Here is a 27,644-nt window from a genome sequence, read left to right on the forward strand (position 1 = left end):
ACACTGGAAATCTTTTCCAAGAACAGTCTAGTTGCTAAAGAGAGGCTGGCAAGCAACATCACAGATTCTAGTGTGACAAATAACAACAGGAAGGTAAGGTAAGGGCTGGTGTAGATAGGTTGGCATACATGACAAATTCTCCTAATGTTTAATTGGAAACAAACTTTACCAATAAAATATATGCCTTTTCACTTAACTTTGATCATAGAAAACTTTCGGTTCCTACATTGATTTGCTTATAAATGAAAACCAAGTTGATGTATCCAGGACCTGATTAAAATTAATTTATGGAATTGTTGAATTATTATGATCATAATTAATACAATTTAGGGGAGATTATGATATTACATGGGGGAAGACGTGTCAATAGGTGATGAAAGTTAGAAAGGATTGTCAGATGGTTGATGATGTGTTAGGAGATGTATTAACAGGTAAATTGACTTGCCACTGGTTATCTAAGATGATTGTGCTGAGATACTTTCCAAAATACAGATTTCTACAGGCTAGCATATATTGATTTCTTGGTCCGTATTCATCACTGCTGCAGTTTAATGTAAACAATCAGTTAGAAAATTAGTTATATGTCAACAGTAACTATCATTACTAAAAATGGGGGACAATCAGTTTCACCCAGTAATATTCTTATGAAAGTGTGAGCTTTCAAGATTATACAATTTATTATATGAATCAACAGTCAATAGCTCCAGTTACAAATTGACAAGCTTTGGTGTGTTGTCTAAAGTCCTTTCCAAGGTGATAAATATGCTTGTTATTACATTTTCTCTTCCTTTAGAAAGTCTGTTCTTGCTTGGTACAAACATGGGAAGCAACTCTGAAGATCCTTCTCATTGCAAGGTAAATTTAAAGGATAACATTATTCTTTCTCAGAAATACTAAGCACAATTTAAAACATAGAAGGTAATAGGTTATTTTTGTTGACTGTTAGCAGAGAAACAAGCAAAATCAGGCTGCCATGAAGCTTGACATAGCATTAATCTTTCTACATATGGAGATATATGGACAATTTGACATCATGTAATTTCTAATGTCACTTTTTTTTGCTGGATATTATTTGTCAGTATGTTTTGTGTTATTCGAATGCATGGGTTATTCTTAGATCAATTGTTTGGGTAGATACCAAATTCATTGCAGAATCCTTGTGGACTTTTCTAAAACTTGGGGTGACTGTCTTACACTCATCTAATGTGGCCTCCATTGTATTCAAGGATATTGTTTGTGCATAGTATACCTGAATGTGATCTTGGAAAAGTAAGTTGAAGACGTGTAGCTCTGCCCTCACACTTCTTTTCATGGAATGCTTAAAGGCAGCAGTGAGGAATAACTCAAAGGTATTGTGTATTGAAGTTGGATTCCATGTTCATAGTGGATTCCTTAGTTGTTGTGGAGCACTGGAATTTAGCATCGCAAAGGATGTAATTCTTGAATTCTTGAATGTTCAGCAGGTCTCCCTATATTTATTTTTCTACCGGTTTTATATTGTGGATATAGCATGATCTTATTATTTATTTATTTATTTATTTATTTATTTATTTATTTATTAGATATTTTTTTTACTCCACCTTTATTTTTGTCAACTAATGGTGTTGTTCATACTCAGTGCTCATTCCTCCCATTTCCCCACAACAACAATCCTTAGAAATGGGTTGGGCTGAGAAAGAGTGATTAGCCCAAAGTCACCCAGCTGGCTTTAATGGCTAAGGCAAGGCTAGAATTCATAAGCTTCTGGTTTCTGGGCAAGGTTCTTAGCCACTACACCAAACTGGCTCTGTGGTCTTCCTCTGAATAAACTGGATGGAATTATTTACAAGAATCGGGGACTTCTTGCATGAACTCTGGAAGTTGTAGTAGAAAATATACCCATTACCAAGAATATTAAAGAAGCTCATGGTTGGATAAGGCAGAACACAATGATAAATGCAGCATGATTAATACATCCATTTTTGCTGTCCACATCTGCCTCCCAGATTCCTGTATCCATCTTTCCCTAAGTTCTGCTTCCAGCTATGATGGAGACAATCCTCAGAAGTCCCAGCCAACTATAGAAGTTGTAGTGCAATATGTTCAGCAGATTCCAGGTTGAGGAAAGTTGTTTTTGAGAATTTAGGAGTTCCTCCATGACCAGACTACAGAACCTGACTGTGGTCATATGTTCATCATGGACTCAGAGGACACATAAGCAACTGAATCCCATTGTCTTCAGTTTGGGAGGGGTGATGTTCATCTTTTCTCAGAATTTTCAAAGATAGCCAAGAGGTAGCAGTCATTGTTAAGAAGTAGTAGAAAATACAGGCTTTCTTTATTCCTAGGGAATCTCCTCATCTTGGATTCCAAGATGGACTTTTCATTTTTCCCATAACGAAGAACAGGGAGAAAGATCAAGTGTAAGAATAACAAAACTATTTGTTATTCTATTGGATAATAATCTCAGGCATTACAGTGAATTTCAGCACTCCTGTCCATTTCTGCTGGCTATAGTTGAGATTGTAACAAGTGTGGAGACAGTGTGTTCATTGCTGGTGCATCGTTTTCACTGTTATCATGGCACCTGCTCCACTTATAACATAAATCTTCCCAGCCTTTTCCTTTATATGCAATGGCTCTCTTTAATTTTCAGCAAAAAGCAGCAAATGGGAATTGTGTTGCTCCACCAGTCTCTGAAGAGCAAAAGAATTTTGATATGCTCTATACAATCGAAGATGCGCCCCCATGGTATCTCTGCATCCTCCTGGGATTTCAGGTATAATAAACTGAGTTAGCTCCTTCCAGATTCTTTTGCTGTTCTCCCTGGCTTGTTTGAATTAACAAATATTTGGCACGGTGACTGTTTCTCCACCCACAATAACAGAGTGACTCTTTACGATAATTTAGATGTTACTATGTGTGTTCCCTCATCAGTGGTGCCATTGTTGAAAAGGTACAAGACGTACCTTGACTATGAGTCTTATACTGAATGGTGATTGCATCTTACTTCTATTGTTCATTTATCTCTGCAATATTAGCATGTATAGAACTTTGTACCCCAATCACATCTTGGGACTATGCTTTCATACATCTATTTCAGATGCACTAAATTTATAGCAAAAAGAAAAATATGCTGTGTCACCCTTACAAAGCCACCAAGACTATGATTTCATCTGTTGGTTCAGTCAGTGCCAATAATGGAGCTACAACAAGAATGAACACAACTTTATGTGCCCCATTCTCTACATAGGATGGGGGGTTCCTGGTGGTCTGTGTCCCAAATAAGTCATGCATATTTCAGTGTATTGCTCTGATTATGGAACAAAAAGACTCTTTTTTCCCCCTTGGCAGAAATAATTTGGGGTGAGACCGGAAGCAAGGGTTTTGATAGCTGAGGGAGGGAGAATGGGAAAGGAAAAGATGGAAAGATGGAAACAAAGGAAACCAGAGGGATATAAAGCACTCAGACACAGAAGGAGGCAGCTGATGGCTGGGAAGGATGACACTTGGAAGATTGTGGGGATGGAGGAAGCTGGTGGGATTTGTCACACCAGGATATTGGGGAAGTCAACTGAGGGCAGAGAGGAAAGATGCTGGGAAAATTAGAGTAGTGGGGGAGAGAGAAATGCTGAACAAAGCATGGCATAATATGTTGTGTTGTGTTGATTGCAGATGATGGCAGTTGATATACAGAGTCCAGATTTCATTTAATCTGAATCAGGATCAATCAAAATATTTCATTTTGATTTTGGTTTTGCTGAAGAGTAGCTGACCTGAAACAATTGGGCATGATGGTTTATTTTGGCTTCTAAACAAAATAGTTCCACCATTTGGTGAATCCCATTAATGCTCACCATCATTGCAACATGTAGTGCATGAATATTTTAACAGAGTAACAGAGTTGGATGGGACCTTAGAGGTCTTCTAGTCAAAACTCCTGCTCAGACAAGAAACCCTATACCAGTGATGGCTAACCTTTTCCCAACTGAGTGCCCAAAGCATGCACATGTGTGCGTGTGCACCCAAACCTCCAAATTGCAATGCACACGTGGCCTCCATGCATGCACCCAACCCCCCGTGCATGCGTGCGCCCCCACATGTGCCCGTACATGCGAGTGCGGCCCCCTGCATGCCCCCGCACATGCGCATGCACCCCACATGCACCCCACCCCCCATGCATGCGCAGCAGAGATGCAAAGACCAGCTGGCCGGTGGGAGGCACGTGCGCATGCGTGGTAGAGCTGAGCTGAGCTGGGGCGACAACTCGCATGCCCACAGAGAGGTTGCTGTGTGCCACCTCTGGCATGCATGCCATAGGTTCGCCATCACAGCCCTATATCATTTCAAACAAATGGTTTTCCAATCTCTTCTTAAAAACTTCCAGTGTTGGAGCACCCACAACTTCTGGAGGCAATTTGTTCCACTGATTAATTATTCTAACTGTCAGGAAATTTCTCCTTAGTTCTAGGTTGTTTCTCTCCTTGATTAGTTTCCACCCATTGCTTCTTCTCCTACTCTCAGGTGCTTTGGAGAATAAGTTGACTCCCTCTTCTTTGTGGCAATGCTTTAGATATTGAAAAACTGCTATCATGCCATTTTAGGAGCAAAAGGTGACTGTGGGAAAGGCATTTGGGCATTGGAAAAAAACATTCTTGCCTCTTTTAGGTTATTTTCTTTCTTTTTTTTTTAAGATTTCAACAAATCTGAGAATGTGCCAAGCATGATGACTCCTCTGTTTTGCATGTCATTGGTCCCATTTCAGCTGCACTCTTACAGTCCCTCATCACTGAATTCACAGTTTGAAGAAAGGTCACAGAACTTTCAGGAAATGTCTTTGACTAATATTTCACAGGGAGAGGCTAAGCGCTATTTGAGGAAATTACTATCCACATTACAACAACAGTTTATGGCTTCAGTTGTATAGAATTTCAGCATTTCTACATAATCAATGAATGTACAGCTGCATCCCAAAGCGGTGATGCCTGTGTGTCAGTTTGGAGACATCGTCTGATCTTATACTCATTTGACATATCCTCCACCCTAATCTTTCCTCCAGCACTACTTGACGTGTTTCAGTGGCACCATCGCAGTTCCCTTCCTTCTGGCAGAGTCTCTCTGTGTAGGGAAGGACCAGTACACCATCAGTCAACTTATTGGCACCATCTTCAGCTGTGTGGGCATCACCACCCTCATCCAAAGCACTGTGGGCATTAGGTACGGCTCATCTGGTTTGCTCCTTGGTGAATGTAACGGAGAAGAGATTGTTATGAGGGGGAAGCTGTTAAGATGTTTAAATTTAGTAGCTGGAACAGTGTGGTAGTTCAATGAGCCAGAACATACAGTTATAGTTGATTGATTGGAGAGTGCTGGCTCCTGCGTGAGGGAATCTGTGCTGTGATTGGTTGCTGTGGGTGCGGAGGGGGAGTTTCCCTTCCCCCCCGCCTTTTTCTTCTGTGTGGCCTGGGTGCTCTCTGATTTACCTCATGATGCTCCTCTTTGCCTGACTATCTAGTTTGCTGTATATACAGATGCAAAATATATTTATTTATATAAAACTACAAGTCCGTGTTTGCCTGACTATCTAGTTCGCTGTATATACAGCGAATATATATATAAAAACTACAGGTTTGTGTCAGCCTGACTTTGTTTGGGCACTGCTGTGCAATTCCCTGACAGCAGCACTGAATTCATGTACTTTTTCCCCCTCCTTCCGTAAGGCAGACTTCCTCTGTTTCAAGCCAGTGCCCTGGCATTCTTGGTTCCTGCCAAATCCATCTTGGCCCTGGAAAAATGGAAATGTCCTCCAGAAGGTAACTGAAACTTGGATAGCCTGTAAATTGACAGGAGCTACGAATATCTTCAGAAGCCTTTCACTGAGTGAAGGAAGTCAGTAGTTTTCCAAATGGCAATACAGGTAGTCCTCTACTTCCAACCATTTGTTTAGTGACCATTCAAAGTTACAACAGCACTGAAAGTAAGTGATTTATGGCTGTTTTTCACACTTACGACCATTGCATGGTCACATGATCAAAGTTGCCCTGTGGCAACTAGTTTATATTTATGACGGTTGCAGTGTCCCAGGGTCATGTGATCACCTTTTGCAACCTTCTGACAAGCGAAGTCAAGGGGGAAGCCAGATTCACTTAACAACTGTGGCAAGAAAAGTCGTAAAATGGGGCAAAACTCACTTAACAACTGTCTTGCTTAGCAACAGAAATTTCGGGCTCAATCGTGGTCCTACTTGCAAGGGCTACTTGCATATGTTATGTGATGTGACTATAAACAAGAATCAGAATTTCACAGCCACATATCTTAGTGTTGTCAAGGTTGAGAAACATTGTGGTAGACAAATTGGATGCCTTCCATATTTTCTGATTAGAATTCCTAGGATTCTTTACCCTTGATTTTGGAAACTGCAACATGTAGGAGGTCTACAAAAGTCCAAAATACAAACATTCAAAGCCATCTTGGGGTCTGGATACAGTTCATTCACCATAGCTTTCCATATCTTTCTATCTGTAGAGTCCATCCTTGCATCCGCCATGGTCACACACTTTCCTATATTACTTTTCTTTTTTTTTTATTGTCATAAACTCCATTCAATAAATACATTCTCTGTCTTCTTCTCCTCAGCCCATTCATTCATTCTTACTTTATAAGTTAGGGTTGGAATTTGATCTACTCATAGCATTTCTTTTACCCTGGTCCCTCTGTTTTCCATTTAGTTTACATTCAATCATCAACCTCTTCAGCTTGACCCAAGCTTTCTCTGTTTTACTACACATACTTCTTAAGGACCTCATCCTCATTGCAATCAATATATTTTGTTTCTCCTAGCATACCCAACTGTCATTTCTGTATAACAAAATTGGGAGAAGCACACATTTTTACACAACTTTTAACGAATGTTTATTCCTCAACACATACTATCTACCACCATAATATCAATAAATGGGATGGAGGGAGAAGAAATATATTGCCCCATGTCCACTATTCTCTCTGGGATTCAGGCTGTTCTGAAATGGAATTACCTTCCTCCGGAAAGAGAAACTTTATTGTCTAGTTGTTGTCTTTAACTCCAATTTCTTGCTTAATTCATGCAGATCAAATCTATGGCAATTGGACATTACCACTGAACACTTCTCACATATGGCAACCAAGAATGAGAGAAGTAAGTTTGACCTTCCTAGATGTACACCCAGCCACATTTCTCAGGAAATCAGTCATCAGTGGGAAATAGTGAACAGGAGAAATTATTTATAGCCTTCAAAGATTTTTTTCCCCTATGGCAGGAAACTCTCGCATTTTCTGCTTAAAGTACAGAAAGTTCTGCTTATAAGAACACCAAATGTTCTTTATTATAAGGGACAACCCTTCAATTCAGAAAGCTGTCCTTTATAGTTATTCAATTTAGTTATTTGTTTTCTTGGTTTTGCTCTTGAATTTTCCCTTGTAATACAAAATTATAAACATAAATATTACGAACCTCTTTCAGATTTGCTTCTTTTCCAAGTTTGTCTTTTATTTATTCCAAGAAAATATGGTTATTGCATTTATAAGTAATTTTCATACCCATTGAGGGAAGTTGTCCATTTCTTCTTTGTTAGCTAGATGGTATCTTAGGCAAGATAAAGAAATTAAAATGTGGTATTTACCAAGATTTCAAATATGTCCCAGAAGTGCTTTTTCAAAAGGCAACTGGACTTTGTTTTTCCTTGAAGATGTTTCACTTCTCATTCAAGAAGCTTCTTCAGTTCTGACTTCAGTTCAGTCAATGAAGAATATCATAAAATGCATGCATTCTTCTAAACATTTCTGTCTTTTTAAAAAGTAAGTTGCATTTTACCATGGGGGGGGAGCGGAGAGGAAGAGGACAACTGAGTGGCTGCATTGGCTTTCTTAATCTGCTAGTTCAGGTGTTAACAGTTTATAGCCAATATTGAAACATCTGTTTTCTCTTCCCACTTAGAGTTCTTCCTCTTAAGCCAGGCTTCAGGAAATCAGTCAATCTGTGAAATGTCTACTCTCTTTAGATAGGGGACTATCCTTCCTAAATTAGGGTTATTACAAATATTGTGAGTGAAATACAGCCATGCTGGTCTTGCTGAAACACTATATTTGCAATGCATCCTTATCAACTTAATTCATCCTTTTCCTGTTTCTGTCCTAGATCCAAGGAGCCATCATCATTTCCAGCCTGGTGGAAGTGGTAATTGGATTGCTGGGCATTCCTGGGGCCTTGCTCAGCTACATTGGGCCCCTGACAGTCACACCCACTGTCTCCTTAATAGGTCTCTCAGTCTTCCAAGCTGCAGGAGATAGAGCTGGATCACACTGGGGCATTGCCGCATTGTAGGTGCTCCTTTTTCAGTACAGCAGATTTTCAGACTGTCGCAAGAGTGGAGCAAAAGCTGTAGAGTTACAGACCTACTATAGGATCTCAGAGGAGTGAACTGCAGAGATACAAACTGGCCCGTTGGCCAGATGGTCTCTCATCTCCTCACTCAACTGCCAGACCAAGCCAAGTGAAGCAGAGAGTGAAGTTCTGGATGGTTGGTTGCCAGTGGCTCAAATCTTCAGAAAGACTGTGCTTGTGCACACTTATGAGTGTAAGTGTGTATAATAAGTAGAATAGGACAGTGGCCTGGTGAGAACATTATGAATCTCTTGCTCTCTATTTCTAAGGGGTTTGTAGCTCTACAGTTCTGCTATATATCAATTTATGACCAAAGAAAGACCACATATTTTTACAAATTAAGGAATAACCCACATATGAGTGCTGGTGGCTGAATTGCCCATAATTCACAGTTAAAGGATCATGAATAGAATAGATAAAGTAGATATTATGAACTTTTCAGTCATCACATTCCTTGTCTGTGATTCCAATTGACTTCAGAGAAGTTTGCTTCATGGGCCTAAATTGGAACCTCGGATTTTATACTCGCCCATTGCTTCACTATGGTTCTGTCACTCTAGACAGGTAAGGAAGCAAGAGCTGGAAGAATATGTTGTGGGAAGAAGCATTGAACTTTTCTTGGTAAGAGCATTGACAGTTATCTGATTCGACTCAAATCCAACTGATACATTTTTCATATATTTGCTCTGACCTCAGCAGGTCTCAGTTGAATGCTGCTGGACTTGGACTGAAGCTTATTAACCTCTCAGGACATCAATATTCCAAGGCTGGTGACAGCCTTGCCCATGGATGCTGAGTGATGAGCACAGTCAGAAGATGAAAGCAGATTCTAAACCTGCCAGCCAAAACCCTGGCTCTGCTGAACCTCAACTCTCATGTTTCTCAGCTAGTATGCTTGTTAGCTAAATTAGCCAAGATTAGATAGGCCTATAGAAAAGATCATGTAGTCATGAGATGCAAATTCATAAAGAAGTTGTGTTAAGGGAATACTTTTGTTAAATTACTCAGCAGAAATCAGAAAATCAGATCAGATGCTCTCTAAAGTTGTCAAACCAGAGCATAGCAGGACCAGTTCATGCGACAGATTGCTGATCCAACTGGTGGTTTATTAAAAATTGCAGAATCTGCCTCCTCCTAATTGGATGTCCTCCAAATTTCCCACCCAAGATTTCTAATAAGCATAGCTGCTCTCTGCCGGCTGGAATTTGGAGAGGTATAGTCCTAATATAACTGCAAGGTATCAGATTTGTGTAAGGAAATGCCTAGATAATGGTAAGTTCATGATAAATAACTACCCATGTATAATCCAATAAATTCAATTTGAAATCATATGAATTGATCCCAGGGTTTCTTCATCCAATTGTTCCTAATCTGTTCACTCATGTCTTTTCTCTTCTTTGAACAGGTCTATTTTTTTAATTGTTCTGTTTGCTCAGTACCTACGAAATGTTTCTTTTCTCCTTCCTGGGTATAAATATGGGAAAGGCTGCATTTTGATCCGGATACAGATCTTCAAGATGTTTCCAGTAAGGAGATTGTCTTTTACTCATCATTTTATTGTGGGCACATTTTGTATGCCCCCCCCCCCAAAAAAAAAAAGTTTGGTCAGAATTTGCTGATTTTTATCCTGCCAGGTTCCCCAGTTGCATCAGTTGGCAAGAACAGCTTATTCTTCCCCTGTGTAGAAGGTTACTCTGAGCATGCGTAAATAATCCGTTCACATGCAGTACTCTTTCTTATCCATTGTAAAGGTCAATTGACTCAGAAACTTCCTAGGCATCAAGAAGGCAAAATGGGACAAAGAAGAGACTGGGAATTAATTAAAACTAAACTTAACAAGGAGAGGGAGATTGTAAAAGCTAGGCAGAGTAGCACAGAATAGATGGACAATAGTTTAGAGACCCATGTTCTTTTCCTACAGTTGCTTCCTGTCTTCTGACTTGTTTTCAGTGTGGTTATATAGCTGAGAGATGATGGCGTTCTGCCTTTCTGTATCTCCTCTTCAGATCATACTAGCCATTTTGGTGGTCTGGCTGCTTTGTTACATTCTGACAGTGACGGATGTGTTTCCTCGGGATGCCAGTGCCTACGGATTCAAGGCCAGAACAGATGCTAGAGGAGAAATCTTGTCCATAGCACCTTGGTTCCGCTTTCCCTACCCCTGTAAGTTGGCCTCATAGTTCCCTTCACCTCATGTCAATGTTGGGAGGGAGCGATGGAATATGCATCCACATGACATGCTAAGCCACCCAAGATTGCACTGATGCCCTCGTATCTCCAATCCCTCCTTCCCTGTTATTCTTTCTCTTTTATTTGCCTATTGGATGAAAATGGGCAAGATCTTCCCTCTTTTATCTGTTCTTACATGCTCCCTTTCCATGGAAGAGATCTCCCCTGGGCTGATCAACAGGCATGGATTAGCAGTTCAGCCAGGGATGGAATAGTTGCCTTTGATGTGCTAAGGCCCTTCCTACAACCAGGCCCTTCCAGAAACAGGCTGAATGGCAGAGTGCATTCTCCTGAGAGAGTCCCAAAACCTCCTGCCACCACTTACATCCCAAGACATGAGTTGCATGTGGGAGTTTAAATCTTGGGTGTGCCTGGAGAAAAGGAAAGGTTTTCTCATGTCTTTTAGCCTTCAATAATCCCATTTATCCTCCAGAATAACAGTTGGAAAATGATGCATTTACACTCTTACCTCCATTCCTTTGCCTTTTGCTCTTTTCATTCCTTCCTAACATGGATACCTGGGGGGAGGGGGGAGGGAATTAAACACACACACACGTATGTATGTATGTATGTATGTATGCGTGTATATTTATTTTATTTATCAAAATTTTTATGCCGCCCTTCTCCCGTAGTACAATATATATTGTACTGTTACCTTTTGTAATATACATATATATATATATATATATATATATATATATATATATATATATATATATATATACACACACACACACACACACACACACACACACACACACACAGTACAAAAGGTAAAGTAGAACGTGTGTGTATATATGTGTGTGTGTGTCTCTGTCTGTGTGTGAATACATCAATACACACACATATGGTAGAACCCCAAGATATGTGTGTGTAATACAAAAGGTAACAGTAGAACATCTTTGAGTTCTATCAAAGGTTTGTATATATACCATGTGTGTATGTATACATACACACACACTTACACATATACATCCTTATGGTAGAGCCCCAAGATGTTCTACTGTTACCTTTGGTACTCTTGTACACTCTGGAAATATTTCATGCGGTGCTTCACCCTGGAGGCAGGTTTAGGTAATTTGTCAGAGAATTCATATGAGCTGGTGTGAACTTGAGTGTGATTAAAAGACACACACACACACACACACACACACACACACAAACACACAAAAAGAGAGAAGAATCTGGGGTTCCTGGTTTTTATTTACTGGATTTCAACCTTTGCTCCTCCGAGAGAAACAACATTTTACAACCTAGCTGATATTTGTTGTGTTGTCTGCTTTCCCAGGTCAGTGGGGGATGCCCACAGTGACTGCGGCGGCTGTGCTGGGAATGTTCAGTGCTACATTATCTGGCATCATTGAGTCCATCGGAGATTATTATGCTTGTGCTCGACTTGCAGGCGCTCCCCCGCCACCAGTCCATGCCATCAATAGGTAAGGTGCATCTGGCTCAGAGATGTCTATATTTTTTATAAGTGTCTGTTCTGCTTTTCAGAAAGGTAATATTTTAAGCACATTTCTACAAAAACTGTGGAGGATGATACTTCAGTAGCTAAAGGCTCTTAGAAAAATTTTTTCCTCACTTTGTGATGCCAAAGGTCAGGAGGAAATTGGCAAAACTTTATTTGTTTTAAAAAATGTCCATTTTTGGTGCACTTCAAATGCTGATTTCTTTACTCAAATATTTAAGGATTTTGAGAATATTTTTTTTCACTATGGAAGCACACTGTTTTATTAACATATTCACGAGGCCTTCCTTTTGTCATATTCTGCCCAATCTTTGGAGATTCTTGTCTCAAGGTTTTCTAGACTGAAAAATATGGGTCATGTTACCACCATTATTCCAAGATTCAGAATTTCCACTATGTTTGCCTCTGGATCACTCTTTGGGTGATGTTTTAGGGAGTTTAATTCTTGCAATGCCCATCTTTCCCATTTCCCTTGCATATTTCATTCTGACATTCACAATGCACAACTGGTATGAGGTAATACAGCTTTGCTAGCTCACTTTACTGATTAAAGCTTGAGATCTACTCAACATCAATGTGTGCAACACGAATAGCCTCACAACTCACCTGGTTTCTAAATTACCGTAATTTGTTCTCTTGGTATGCAGACTACCCTGAACTGTAAACATTTAAGGAGGCTGGGTTCACAGGATTTACTAAGTCAGCCATCAAAACAAACAGTTTCCCCACTTTGATGCAAGACTAGAATAAAAGGTCTTACAATATTGTGCAAATACAGCTGTGAGGTTTGCAATTGACCTGGTCAAGGTTGTCATGTGAGCATAACCACCAACACAGACCAGTAGATCAAAGTGGCTGTTCCTCGGAACAGGTTCAAGAGACCAGATTTGTTTCACGGCTGAAAGCAAAATACTGTAACTGCTCCCTTCTTAAGAAAGAGGCAGTCAATATTTGAGATCTAACAAGAGTAAAAATATCTCTTATGGGTTTCTTTTGAAAATCTTTCAGGGAGTCAATAGAGAACATGCACGTTAGCCTTGCCTACAGCATAATATCTCAGGCTGCTTCACAGATTGGCTGGAATATTTAACTGAAGCTTTCCTCTAGGATGAACCTAGTGGGCACTTTTCTTTTTAATGCACACACACATCCAGTGTGGTGCAGTTACATTCAGAACTGATAATGCTGAATCCTGTGGGTGTATGAAACATTAATGGATTTTGTTTGCGGTATAAGCAGAAGTGGAATATTACCCCAGGAAGACTGAGCTATCAGGCCAGAGGGATTTAGGAAGGTATCTAATCAGGGAATCTTTTATCTCCATGAGTGTCTGTGGGTGGGCAGTAAGTCTGTATGGTTCTATATGGTTGATTCCTGTGAAGTTTCCAATAGATCAGGATGGGGCAGCCGCCTGCATATGTCATCCCCAAGAACTATGACCAGCAGGAAGAAGTATCACAAATGTCACATTGGATGGGGCAAGGCAGGATTTTGCTCTCTCTCTCTTTTTTTTCTGTCTGCGAAGGTCAGGGAATAGGATGAATAGGTGATGAGAATCCGAAGCACCACAAGTCACCAGGCAGCCATATTTGTGTATGATGGACACATTGTATCTGGCTTAACTAGTAAGTGACCCAGAGGTGGGTTGCTGCCGGTTCAGACTGGTTTGCCTGAACTGGTTGTTCCGATTCTGCGTGGTTCAGAGAACCGGCAAATTGGACCATTGGCTGGCCCCACCCCTGCCCATTTTTTGGGCCGTTTTCAAGCCATTTTTCCAGCCAAAATTGGGCCCAAAAAATCCAGCCTGAAAATAGCCCAAAAAAACAGCCTGAAAACGGCCCCCCAAAATGGCCTGAAAATGGCCCAAAAAAAGCCTGAAAAAAGGCCTGGTTTGGGGCCATTTTCAGGCCATTTTATGGCCAAAATTGCCCCCAAAAATGGCCTGAAAATGGCCCAAAAAAGCTGGCTGCGAGAGAAAGAGAAGCCAGGTGAGCTGGACCCAGACATGTCCCAGGTTCCCTCATCCCAGAAGCAGCAAACTTGCACTCTTCCCCTCTCTGCTAGCCCCCTTCTTCGCATGGGATCACCCAGCAATGGAGACGGAAAGGGAGAGGGGCAGTGTTTCTGTGTGCTCCCATTTCTGTGTGGCACTCTCCCTTCAATGCTAGCAACTGCCGCTGCTCCCTTCTCCTTCTCCCTCTCCCTCTCCGTTGCTGGGTGATCCCGTGCGAAGAAGGAGGTTAGCAGAGAGGAGAGAGTATGAGGTTGCTGCTTCTGAAATGAGGGGACCCGGGAAGTGTCTGGCTCCTGCTTACCCAGCTTCTCTTCCTCTCACAGCCAGCTTTCCCAGGCTAGCTTGACGCAGTCTCTCTCTCTCTCTCACACACACACACACATAATTTGGATCTTTCTTTCCTCCTGCCCCCCCCCGAGACCCCTGGATTCCCTTCCCAACCCTGCCTGTCCCATACAGATACCATCCACACAAGTGATGTAGAGTTGGCCATGCGCACTCAGTCACATGATCCTCCCAGCCACGCCTCCCCCAGCAAGTCATTAGGGCAGAGAACGGGTTGTTAAAAAAATTTGGAGCCCACCACTGAAGTGACCCACATTCACTTGTTAATTCTAGTTTTTGGCAGTTATTCCTTTAAACTGTTTGACAAGATCTTCATGTAATTTGCTGAGTATCCATCAACTGAAATGCATCACCCTAACATTGCTAGGAGAGAGACCTGGAACATCTAACACAACCCTGAGGATTCTTCTTCTTCTTCTTCTTTCCCCTCAGAGGCATTTTTACAGAGGGAATCTGTTGTATCATTGCTGGGTTGCTGGGCACTGGCAACGGTTCTACTTCCTCCAGCCCGAATATTGGAGTCTTGGGCATCACCAAGGTACCACCCTTCGCTATTAGATAGCATCTTCTGTTTCTAGGCTTTTGATGGATTTGCACCCAGCTGCCTGCTTCTTCTTGTGCACTGGGAGAAGCACAAGGCTTCCGTTTATAGCAGCCGGGCAAAATCTGCAACCGGGATAGATTGTATATTGGCATCACAAAGTAATTTTGTAGGATGAATTCTGAAGTCATTTGTAAACTAGCTGCACTTATGCCATTCTAGATTCCTGAGAGATGTTTCTGCTCCAGCATTAAGATAGTCTAACCCATTTTTGGTGTGGTGTTGTTCATATCATGGGCCCAGTTAAGTATGCAGAATTGTTGCCACCTTAGCAGAAGTTATAGTATTGTTGTTTTCTAAAAATTAAGGAACTTCAGGAACAGATCAGGCTTTTCAGCTAACCTGAAAAACACCTAGTCAGACTGGTAGTAGTTCTCCAGGATTTGGATTAGACAGAGACTCACCTTCTTGATTCTCTTAACTGGGGATCAGTAAGGCCTCTGGAAGGACCATCGTTTCTCAACTAAGGAGGTTTGCACTGCTTCACTCCAAGTGCACCGCCTGTAATTTGAATGGGAAATTTCCTCTGAGATGAGTCACCATTCTGCTTGGCTTGCAGCCGGGCTGACCAGAGACAGCAGCTGCGACAATTGCTGTTCTAAATAAATGGGTTTGCTGCTCTTATTTTACTCAGAAAGCACTCTGGAAATCCTACTGAAAAAAATTAAAGCTTGTATTGGCCAGATGGTATTAAATGTAAAAAGTCCTTTCGGGCTCAGTCTGTACCTGCAAGCATGACTCATATGTTGAGTAGAGACAGCAGAAAATGTAGCAGAAGCAGCAGCATATATAGATTAATAATAACAACTCAGTGCATATGAAGGCCAAAACCAGCTAAAGAACTGGCAGCTGTGATTTGATATTATTGTGAACAGGTAATTATAATACTGATTGTGGCACAAACCATAATAATTTACTTTACTTGGAGTTTTACAGCTTACATCCTCCAATGATATCTGTAACTCCATCAAACATCCACATCTGCCTATCCCAGGTCCTTGGGAAGGAATCGATGGGCAGACAAAAATGCCAAATCCAATCTGTACATCTAGCTGACTGTGAGACAAACCGTAATAATTAATAATGAATATATGTTGATTATTTGTACTACTGCTTTTCCTCCACAGGTGGGCAGCAGGAAAGTGGTACAGTATGGTGCAGGAATCATGCTTATTTTAGGAACCATTGGCAAATTTACTGCTCTGTTTGCCTCCCTCCCTGATCCCATCCTTGGAGGGATGTTCTGCACTTTGTTTGGTAAGTCATTTGTAGAAATAGCTGTGTCAAGTGACACATCAGCTTTCTGATTGAGGGGCAAGGTTGAAATGAATTGTTTACTTTAAAAAATGAGATTTTTGTAATTCCGTGCAGCAATGGGAGGGAGGCACCAGTTAAAAAGAAACTGTGGGTAATCTTCTACTTCCCCTGCTGCTTTCCAGTTTGCTTTTCTTAATTTTGCTTTATATTTGCTTTTTTTTTTTCCCCTAAAACACCCTGGATGCTATTTGTTACAGTGTAATGCACACTGTCTCCACACAAGAGCTCTAATTTGCACTTCTAGGATAGCCTCGTCTTCATATTATGTTGAGATTTCAACCCAGGGATCTTTCTGCTGAAACCACATCCAGGAAAAATCAGTAGACTGAAATCATTCTTATGGTCTTTGTTGCGCCTGATTTTTAGTTTGGGACTTAACTACCCTTCTCAAGCATCCTCCATTTATTTGTTTAGGCATGTATTTATTTAAGATTATATATCCCTTCATAGCCCTCTCTAAGCAGTTTACAGAGTTAACATATTGCCCCCAACAATCTAGGTCCTCATTTTACCAACCTCGGAAGGATGGAAGGCTGAGTCAACCTTGAGCCGGTCAGGATCGAACTCCTGGCTGTGAGCAGAGTTAGCCTGCAATGCTGCATTCTAACCAAAGTTTTCTTTCTTTCTGCAGGTATGATCACTGCAGTGGGTCTCTCCAATCTGCAGTTTGTGGACATGAATTCCTCCCGCAATCTTTTTATCCTGGGTTTTGCAATGTTTTTTGGGCTTACCCTTCCAAACTATTTAGATTCACATCCGAATGCTATCAATACAGGTACTGAAAACTAGGGAGATATGAAAACTAAGCCAGGCTGTTTGTGGTTAGAAGTGGCCTTTCTCCATTCATCTTGAGCAACTCTGAATTTTCTTCCATTCTTCTGAACCAATGATCTGGGAGTGGCTATGTTTGTTGTTGGTTGTTTAGCATGTGGCATTTCCTAGCTGCCATCTCACAACATGCCATTGTCAGCATCCTGGACTGAGCTGAGACAGAGAGAAAGAGGGAGGAAAGCCCACCATATTTTAAGAACAGTAAAAGAATCATCAAATTGGTGAGGAGTCTGGAAAGTGAATGTTATGAAAAACAATAGCAATAATTTAAGATGGAAAAGATATTAAGGAAGGAAGATATTAAATATTTGTCATCAAATGCAATGGCCCCCAACCTTTTGGGCACCAGGGACCAGTTCCATGGAGAGACATTTTTCCATGGACTGGAGGGGGCACGGTTTCACATGCTGCCTCCATCCTGGGATGGGTTAGGGCAGGGGTTAGCAACCTGCAGCTCTGGAGCCACATGTGGCTCTTTCACCCCTCTGCTGTTACTCCTTGTCACTCAAAATATGTGTCACAACTGCCAATGCGTGACACCTGCTGGCATGCAGTTTATTGAGCTTTTCAACCCCCGGTAGGCCAATCATGGATAAATCCAAGAAAAGAAAAGTTTCAGAAGAAAACAGAACATTTAATTCAACTACATATGCTAGTTTTGTGGCCGCTCAAGAAATAGTCAGGCACGGGAAGGGTTTTGTGCCTCCCAGTGTTTTCTTTTCTGTGGGAAATGGATGTTGCTTACCTGAACATCCTTTCTGGGCGCGCTGCTGAAGAATCCAAGAGCGTGGGTAATATCCCTCAGGTAGCCTGAAAACACTGAGTGCATATCACTTTAAATTAACTGTTGACTCCTCCCCTAGGGACTGGCTGAGGCTCAGTTTCTTTCACGAAGGATGTCCTAGCTAGGAGTCAAGTCCATCCGGGATCAAGAAGCAGAAGCCGTAACGGGCGGGTTGGATTCTTCAGCAGCGCGCCCAGAAAGGATGTTCAGGTAAGCAACATCCATTCTCTGGCGCGCTGCTTGGAAGAATCCAAGAGCGTGGGATGTACCCAAGCAAGTACTAGATGGGAGGGGAGGCTGAGTGCTCCCGGTTGGCCGTAGCAGAGATGACTGATTGCAAAACTCGCCGTCCGAAGGACGCCTCAGCCGAGGCAAAGGAGTCAACCTTATAATGTCGCACAAAGGGAGTGAGAGAGGTCCAGGTGGCTGCACGACAAATGTCCAGGATGGATGCCTGTGTAGCCCACGCCGCCGTAGTCGAGGCGCTCCTAGTTGAGTGCGGCAAGATGCGTCCTGGCGGGGGCTTGCTGCGAAGGGTGTATGCCATAGATATACAAGCCTTGAGCCACCGCCCAATGGTGGCCGAAGAAACCTTGTGTCCCATCGAAGCTGGCAGGAAGGATACGAATAGCGCTTCCGATTTCCGAAACTGGGAAGTCCGCTTAATGTAGTGTCGGAGAGCGCGCCGGACATCGAGGTTATGCCATTGGGCTTCTCTGTGATGTCGCGGTCGCGGACAAAAATCCGGTAGAACCAGCTCTTGAGCTCGATGGAAGAGAGAATTAATTTTGGGGACGAAGGCGGGGTCGAGCCGGAGGATCACCCTGTCTGGATGGAAGACGCAAAGGTCTGATCGGACAGAGAGGGCGGCGAGCTCAGATACCCTCCTCGCTGACGTGATCGCCACTAGAAAAACAACTTTAAGAGTCAAAAGTCGAATAGGAATAGAAGACAAGGGCTCAAACGGCGGAGACATGAGGACCTGGAGCACCAGCGACAGGTCCCAGGATGGATATCTATGGACCACTGGCGGACGCAGATTGGTGGCCCCTCGAAGGAAGGTTCGGACTCTCCGATCCAAGGACAGTGGACGATCCGGTGACTTGGATAAAACCGAGTTCAAGGCAGCTACCTGTCGTCTCAGGGTGTTGGGGGCTAGACCTTCGTCGAGTCCGTCCTGAAGGAATTCGAGGAGGGCCGGGACCGAGGCTTCGGCTGGGTCTGTGTTGTTCCTGCGGCACCATCGGCGAAAGGCTTGCCAGGTAGCCTCATAGATCCGTAATGTCGAGGCCCGGCGCGAGGCTTGCATGGTGGTAATGACGCGCCGCGACAGATTGTCCTTTGTCAGGAGGGCCCTCTCAAATGCCAGACGGCCAGTTGGAGCCACTCCGGTTCCGGATGTAGGATGGCCCCCTGGCTGAGAGAGACCCTGTCTTGGGGAATTCTCCATGGCCGAGATATTGACAGTTCCAGTAGATCCGCGTACCATGGTTGTCTTGGCCAGTGCGGAGCGACCAGGAGAACTTCCGCGGCCTCCGACAGGATTTTGCGCACTACCTTCGGGATGAGAGGGATCGGAGGGAATGCGTACAACAGTCCATGGGGCCATGGGCATCGCAGGGCGTCCGTCCCTTCGGACCCCGGACTGGGGAACCTGGAGAAAAATCGAGGGAGCTGTGTGTTGCGGGGGCTCGCAAACAGATCCAGGACAGGGCGGCCGAATTTGTCCGACAGCATCCTGAAGATAGCTGGGTCCAGTTGCCACTCTGAATGGTCGAGGTGAGTGCGGCTCAACCAGTCTGCCCGAGTATTGTCTGTCCCGGAAATGTGTTGAGTTGAGATAGAGAGCACGATCCCCTCCGCCCAGGAAAGAAGGGAGATCGCCTCGTCCAGCAGTGGCTTGGAATGTGTGCCGCCCTCTCGATTTAGGTGTGCCTTGGCCGTGGTGTTGTCGGTCAAGACCAGCACGTGTCGACCTTGGATGTCGGGTTGGAAATGCCGGAGGGCTAGGTGGATGGCCCTCAGCTCCAGCCAATTGATATCGTGCTGTAGGTCCGAGGTTGACCAAAGACCCTGGGCCATCTTCGCGGACAGATGGGCACCCCACCCCAGTAAACTCGCATCTGTTGTCACTGTTATCCTTTCTGGCTCTTGAAAGAAGCATCCCTTCGAAATAGCGGGAGAAGTCCACCAACGGAGTGATCGGCGAATGGGACCAGGGAGCCTGACCTTCGATGTTGAATTGCTGCCCAGGGACTTCTGATGGGGCAGGAGGAACCATTGGAGGGGGCGAGAATGTAGGCGAGCCCACGGCACGATGTTGATGCATGAGATTAGTTTCCCGAGGAGCTGTGACAATTGAAGGATAGAAACTGTCCGGGAAGACTGAATCTGGGCAATTGCCGTGGCGATGCTGAGGCAACGATCCGGGGCCAGGAAGACGTGACACGAGACCGAATCGATGATGGCCCCAAGGTGCTGAATACGATGAGTAGGCTGGAGGTAACTCTTCTCCAAATTTAGGGAGAAACCATGCCGTTGAAGGGAATCTCGAACTACCTCCAGGTCCCTGAAGGCTTTGTGTTGAGAGTCGGACAGGATGAGGATATCGTCCAGGTAGCAGAGGACTCTGATGGGAATGAGCCGAAGGGAAGCTGCTACTACTGCGAGGATCTTCGTGAAGGTTCTGGGGGCAGACGAGAGACCGAACGGCATGGCTCTGTATTGGAAGTCCTGGTTGTCGTAGGAGAAGCGAAGGAATCGCCGATGGGAGGGCCTGACCGGAATATGGAGGTAGGCCTCCTTGAGGTCGATGGAGGTCATATAATCGGCATGTCTGATGGCGGCCAAAATCGAATGAAGGGACTGCATTTTGAATTTGTGGTAGGCGATCAATTTGTTTAACTGTTTTAAGTCCAGGATCCCCCTCCAGCCTCCGGAACTCTTTGGAACCAGGAAAAATATTGAATAGAAACCGGTCCCACGGTGTTCTGTGGGAACGGGCTCTATAGCGTGAATGTCCAAGAGGTGATGGATTTCCGAGGACATCAGACGTCTCTTTTCGGGGTTCCTGGAGACCGGGCATCGGATGAAACGATGAGGAGGGCAGGAGGAAAACTCCAGGGTGAGCCCCAGATGAATGGTTTGCAGGACCCATTCGTCCGTCGTAGTTTGGGACCATTGGTGGAAGAAATGATGCAGGCGGCCGCCGATAGGGTAGGGTTCGGAGCAGTCATTTCCCTCTCCGGAAGGGTCGGGAAGCTCCTCCGCGAAAGGGGCGTTTCGAAGGCTGATGTCGCCTGGTGCGGTCCCGAAAGGACTGTCTGTCCGACGGACGGTCGTAAGAAAAGGATGAAGGACGATAGGTGGAAGCGGAGCTGGGCCCAGGATCGGCCCGAAAGGAAGGACGCTGATTATAAGGTAAGTAGCGACGGTCCGCTCTGCGGTATGACGATGGCATGATTTTCCTTTTGTCCTTATCCTCTATGAGGATGGGGTCAAGTGCCTCCCCAAACAGCCGAGATCCCTTATATGGAGCTGAAGCAAGCTTCCATTTGGATTTTACATCCGCACGCCAATGTCGGAGCCATAGAAGGCGACGAGAGGTGACGGTCGACGCCAGGGATCGCGAGGCGAACCTAGTGGCTGCAAGAGCTGCATCTGCGGAGTATTCCGTCGCTGCCACCAGCTTGTTAACGTCCTGGTGGAGGCGCCGGTCATTAGGCGGGAGTCGCTCCTGAAGCTGGCGGAGCCAGATCAGGGAGGCCCTGTTAAAGAAAGAGGCCGAGGTGGCGGCGCGTATGGCCCAGGCCGCAGTCTGATGGGCCTTGCGGAACACTAGTTCAGCTCTTTTGTCCTCAGAGCGCAACCCGTCAGCGATGTCGTTAGATAACACCGTGGAGGACGTTAAGGCTGCAATGGGAGCGTCGACCGAAGGGAGTTCAAGTAATTCCTGTAAACTGGGCGCTGAACAGAACAGCTTTTTATCAATGCCGTTGGGTGCTGCAAGCGCTCCCGGCTGGGCCCATGGCCGCTGAACGGTTTCAGAGAATAGTTGTGGGCAGGGGATGAACTCCTGGTCGGGTTGCGGGACAGCAAAAAGAGCATCATGAGGATTAGAGGACTTCTCAGTGTCTGGCAAGGGCTTGGAAGAAGCCAATTGCGTCGTAGCGATGGCCTTGCGGAGAAGGGCCTTGAAGAGAGAAGGCCGAAAGAGTCCCGTAGAAGAGGGCTTCTCAGGTGGATCATCCTCGTCCTCCGAGAGCTCCATATCCCCTGCCTCATCACAGTCAAATTGGGAGTCGTCACTGTGGTCGGACTCCTGTAGCAAGTAGTCCCCAGTGCCGGCATCGGAACGATGTGCGGCTGGTCTGGGTGGTTCCGGCATGTATGGTAGCGAAATCTCCTGAGGATAAGGAGCTTGAGGGAAACCTCCCGCCATCATTCTGGACACTGTGGCCGTGATCATTGCCTGGATGTCATAATAAGAAGGTTGAGGAACCTCTGGAGGTCTAAGACCAGCCGCAGTGGGCGTGAACGTAGCCTCAGGCGCCCTGCCCGGAAGAGAAGGCTGGGAAACTGCTGAAGAAGTTGAAGGAATTGCAGGGGGCTCAATCTGTTGGGAATAGACGAATCCCTGAGTTGGAGCCTCGGATCCTGTTGGCAGCCCCTGAGAAGGGGCCGGATGAGGCAAGGGGTCAATGAGAGATGGAAACTCCTCCGCAAGACGAGTGGCTGGTGGTACAGAATTAGGAGCCTTTCGTTGCGCCTGTTGGAATTGACGCTCAAGAGCATCATGGCGACGTTTGGCGGCCTTATCCTCAGCCGAGGAAGATTTGTGGCCTTTAGAGGAGGCAGATTTAGATGGGCGTGATGACTTTTTTGACGCCTTTTTTGGTGCCTTCCCAGACGCACGATCAGAGCCTCTGGGCCGGGGTGGAGAGTGGTCTTGCTCCATGTCCGAGGAACAAGCCGAATCCGCCATGACAAATAGGAATAATCCTCTTTTCTCTCTCTCTCTCCTTTCTTTCTTTTTTTTTTTTTTTTTTTTTTTTGGGGGGGGGGATAGGTAAAACCCGCCCCTTTTCTACAAGGAGTCCTTCAAAAGCCAAGTGGGGAGAAGGAAGAAGTCAGAGGCTCAAGGTGAGTAATGAAGAATAGTCCAAGAAAATGGATTCTCCTCAGTGTAACAGTAGGCCCGGCTCTGGAGTAAACAAAATGGCGGCGGCCACAAAATGGCGGCCGCGCGGGAAGAATCGCCCTACAATGTCGCCACTTGAGTTCCAGTCTCGGAGGCCCTGTCCTAGCCGGAGAAGGGCTTCGGGCTGCTGAATCGGCCCCGCGCTTGGAGAAGGGCGGCCAAATGCGTGCGAGCGCTAAAAAACGCTCCAAACGCCTTCTGAATTGCCGGAAGGTGGGGTGTGGGCAAACGGAGCTCGAGAGCGATGGCGGCAGAAGGTTCGGGCCGCGAAGAAAACAGCCGTCCTTTGCGAGCGGGCGCTGACTAGCGCTCTTAACGCCCCCTCCGTATATTTACAGGCCGTCACGATCCGGTGATGCTAGAGTGCGTGGGCGGCAGAGGAAAACGGGCCGCGGCAAGGAAACACGCCTCCGGATCGCCCGATGGAAATAGCACGCAGAGATGCCGGTTGGGCAGAGCTCGGCGGCGAGGGCTATATGGGGCTCACAGAAGGCTCGCAGGGATGCAGGTAACAAGCAGAGCCCTACGGCAGATAGAGGCCCTGGAGGGGCGTCTGAAGGCCAGCGCCTTCAGAACGCCGCTGCCCTTCGATTTGAGGAAGGCGGGGAGAAACACTCACAGTAATGAAGCTTGAAAAGGCAGGAAGCTGGCAAAATTAAGGAAAACTAACAAAAATAATAAAAGGTAGTTCTGATGTAAACTGCAAGGAGGAATCAAAGAACACTCATTCAGGCTGCACTGAGTGAAAGGAACTGAGCCTCAGCCAGTCCCTAGGGGAGGAGTCAACAGTTAATTTAAAGTGATATGCACTCAGTGTTTTCAGGCTACCTGAGGGATATTACCCACGCTCTTGGATTCTTCCAAGCAGCGCGCCAGAGAATGAGACCAAATGGCTCTTTGAGTGTTTAAGGTTGCAGACCCCTGGGTTAGGGTTAGGTCCGCAGGGGACAACTCATAGTTTGAAAATCTCTGCCCTACATAAAGGTAAGTTATTAAGAGTCAATGCAAAAACGACCATTTATTTCATGTACCATGGGAAATGTTTGGCAGAATTTAAATCAAAAAGATGCAAAAGGTGACAACCTGCAATTTGGAAAACACAACACTCTATTTTTATGCTTGGCAGAGAATATGCAGATCAGATTTTTACTCTTCAGCAAGTTACAGAGATGGATGAATGTGAAAATCTTTGCTGATTTAGAGAAAATATGTGACAAAGTGAATAAGCTTGAGTTATACAATTTGTGCATGTATGAACTCTGGGAAGGATGGAAGTTAAGAATGTGTGCCGTTTCTTTGGTTTTAATATGTTGATAAATCTACAAGAAATACTTGAGTGATAGTATAGGTGGATGAATTTGGAATATAAACTTAAGTAGACTTTTTTTTATGCAGCAAAGACAAATGATTTCCTGTGAATGTTAGATTTTATGATGCAGTGAGGAATTAATGTGTTAAAACCCAAAATAGTTGTGTTTGAGTGAAAATGCGGTGAACAATTACAGGTTATGCCTATACATGATAAAAAGTGATATGTAACTAATATATGTCCTGGTGGAGTAAAATGGAATAACAGATGGAGAAATTTAAGATATGCAAATGCTGGTTGAAAGGTTGCAGGTAGCAGGTAGCATATATTGTAGAGAAAAATAAATGTCACAAGAAGTGAAAATGACTACATACAACAGCTCTGCTCACTTTATTATATGTGAGAGTTGGGTAGGTTATGTGAACATAAAAGCTAGGTGCAGTTGGAATGGGGTGCTTAAGTTACTCATATAGCAAAATGAGAGAATAGGTGCTGAATCAACTCTGAATGACAATTATATTAGAATTATGTAGCGGTGGTGGTTTGGTTATATGAAGTGAATGAATGAGGATCAAATCAAACTGTGAATGAGTCAAGAGGAAGGGGGAGACCCCGAAACTCATAGATGGATGAATGATGGAATCCTCAAAGAGAGGTGAGGTTTAAAAAACAAAAGCCAGAGTGTGAAATGATATGCTATATGGACATGGTGTAAGCATGGGTGGTTTAAAAAGGACAGAAAGATTGAAGAGATGTAGGGAAGGGTGTTTGGCTAAGCCTGATTTAGCTACTGTATATTTCCCTTACTTTTCCTGTCACTTATATCTTGCATTGCTTACCTTTTCTTTTCTGTGCTTTATATAGCATTTCCTACTCTAAAAGGGAATAGAGTGAGGGATATAACAAAGATACATTTGAGAAATGAAGAAGTATATCAAGCATATTTTGATCATATTTTGGACTATAAATTATTACTGTTTGTAGGCATTGCTGAAGTGGACCAGATATTAAGAGTGCTTTTAACCACAGAAATGTTTGTTGGGGGCAGCATTGCATTTATATTGGACAACACTGTTCCAGGTACACCTGTTTCACTGTATTATTTTGAAGTGTTTAGCCTGTATTTCAAAAGGATAGATTTAAGTAACCCCCAAAATTCATCCAAAATAATATATACAGTATTTTGATCACTGTGAGCTATACTTGATCATTTGGTGCTATCTGGTTACTTGCATTAGTGTTGCTACTACGCTAGATAGTACCTCATACATAGCAGTGGCAGAAAATATAGAATTAGATGTACAAATATTGTATTTATAACCATTTCTGTTTTGTTTCTGCTTTCCCAGATTAGGAGGTAGATGACTCTCAACATTTTAACCTTCTAAATCTGTAGCCTGACAGATGTAGTGAATATTATCATAAAATTTGATTCTTACAGTCCTGTCTCATAACATTGGCCTTTTAATTTTGTAACTACCTCGTAGTATCATAAAAGACTAGAACATTTATTATGGCAAGGATTTTAAAGAACCAATTGCTTTTTAGTCTACGCCATAATATGCTAAATGTTAAGGGGCTGGAAGTTGTTTTTTGTGGTATCATAACTATCTCCCTGGAATTTCGGATAGGAACTTCCCACCTCCTACATAGTTCTTCATTAGGTAATGAAACCATATTGAAAACAAATTATGTGTTTTCTACCAGTACCCAATTGATTTATTTATGGGATGGGATGCAGAAAGCAGACACTTGTTCCTTTTAATACTGTTGATCCCATCACAGGAAAATCCACCATGCTCTTCTCATAAAGTTTATTATTTCAATTTTTACATTTCTTTAATCTCATGGCGTAGCTCTCTACATGTTACTAGCACAGCTTTCTTTTGTGAAGAAATTAGATCACTGAAACCTTTCTTGCAAAACCACCTGATTTGAAATACACATTCTCTTTTCTAGGGACTCAAAAGGAACGTGGCTTAGTACAGTGGAAGGCTGGAGCACATACCAACAGTGACGAATCTGCAAAACTGAAGAGTTACGATTTTCCCTTTGGGATGGGTCTGATTAAAAGGACTCACTGGTTAAAGTATGTACCAGTGTGCCCTGTTTTCAAAGGTTTTAAGTCAAGAACAAAGAAAGATCCTGCTATATCAGAACAAGTAATCAATACAGTGGATGAATCAGGGATGTGTACCAAGGTTTGAAAGGGTTCTTCATAGTATCATAGTTTGAAGGGGTTCTTCATAGTGAACTAAAATAGTATAATGAAAAGTGACAACAGAGACTGCAGAAACATTTAGCTGTATTTAAATTATTCCAGTGAAAATGTCTCAGATCAGTCAAGATTAATGACTGAAACACATCAGAGGACATTTGTGTGGCTATTCAAGAACCTTTATTCTTGAATAACAGTTGATTTTATAAAAGTGGAAATAAAAGTGGAAAACTTGATTTAAGAGTTCAGCTAAGCACTGTTGTAACACACTAACTCAGAGGCAATAATTTTGTTCATTTTGATTTGTAAGTATCCAGTGTGAGTTTAGAAGGAAAGCAGGTACTTTCTTGATGTTGGAAGACATTTATTTAAAGACTGCCAGATGTGGGCCACACAATCCAGCAGGTGGCAGATGAAAAAGATACACAAAATATAATTTGTTCCCATCCAGATCTTAATAGTCCAGATCTGATCATGTGTGATCCAAGGTCAAATTACTGCAGTCAGTCCTAATTATGTAACATTCATTCATACTTACATGCACATAAAACCTTGATTTTACTGACCAGTTTTTTTGAGGGGAGGGGGGAGTGTGGGGACAACAATGTCCCTAAAAGTGTAATGTCTGTGAAATACAATAATATATATTTATGTCATTGGTTGTTTCTGTCAATTTCTTTCAATTGTGTAATGGAGCAAATTAGATCTGTGCCATAAATATCATTTTCCCTACTGTTTGGGGTAATAGCTGAACTAAAACATTGCCCGTAACATTCGGAATCAAAAATTGAGGTTAAGCAGTAGTTTTGCTTTGGTAAATCAGAACAAACTTTTGTTAAAATATTAATATGTGGTAGATAATCTGAAGAACACTCTTATCAAGATTTTCTTCACAAGTACATATATTAGATGTGATTCCAGGAATCA

General features: G+C 43.5%; 1 protein-coding gene across 1 annotated transcript; it reads left to right on the top strand.

Moving 5' to 3' along the window:
- Window positions 1-819: 819 nt before the first annotated feature.
- On the top strand, window positions 820-26,754 carry SLC23A1 (solute carrier family 23 member 1). The gene is made up of 14 exons (XM_070956104.1): window positions 820-855; window positions 2,636-2,758; window positions 5,039-5,196; window positions 5,704-5,792; window positions 7,086-7,153; window positions 8,153-8,334; window positions 9,804-9,924; window positions 10,405-10,561; window positions 11,916-12,063; window positions 14,890-14,995; window positions 16,186-16,315; window positions 17,007-17,150; window positions 25,484-25,579; window positions 26,459-26,754. Exons 1-14 carry the CDS (start codon window positions 820-822, stop codon window positions 26,704-26,706), a joined length of 1,806 nt encoding a protein of 601 aa, XP_070812205.1. The 3' UTR covers window positions 26,707-26,754.
- Window positions 26,755-27,644: the final 890 nt, after the last annotated feature.

This window comes from Pituophis catenifer, unplaced genomic scaffold, assembly GCF_029215685.1.
Source record: "Pituophis catenifer annectens isolate HBS135680 unplaced genomic scaffold, rPitCat1.0.hap2 SCAF_1, whole genome shotgun sequence".
NCBI lineage: Eukaryota > Metazoa > Chordata > Lepidosauria > Squamata > Colubridae > Pituophis > Pituophis catenifer.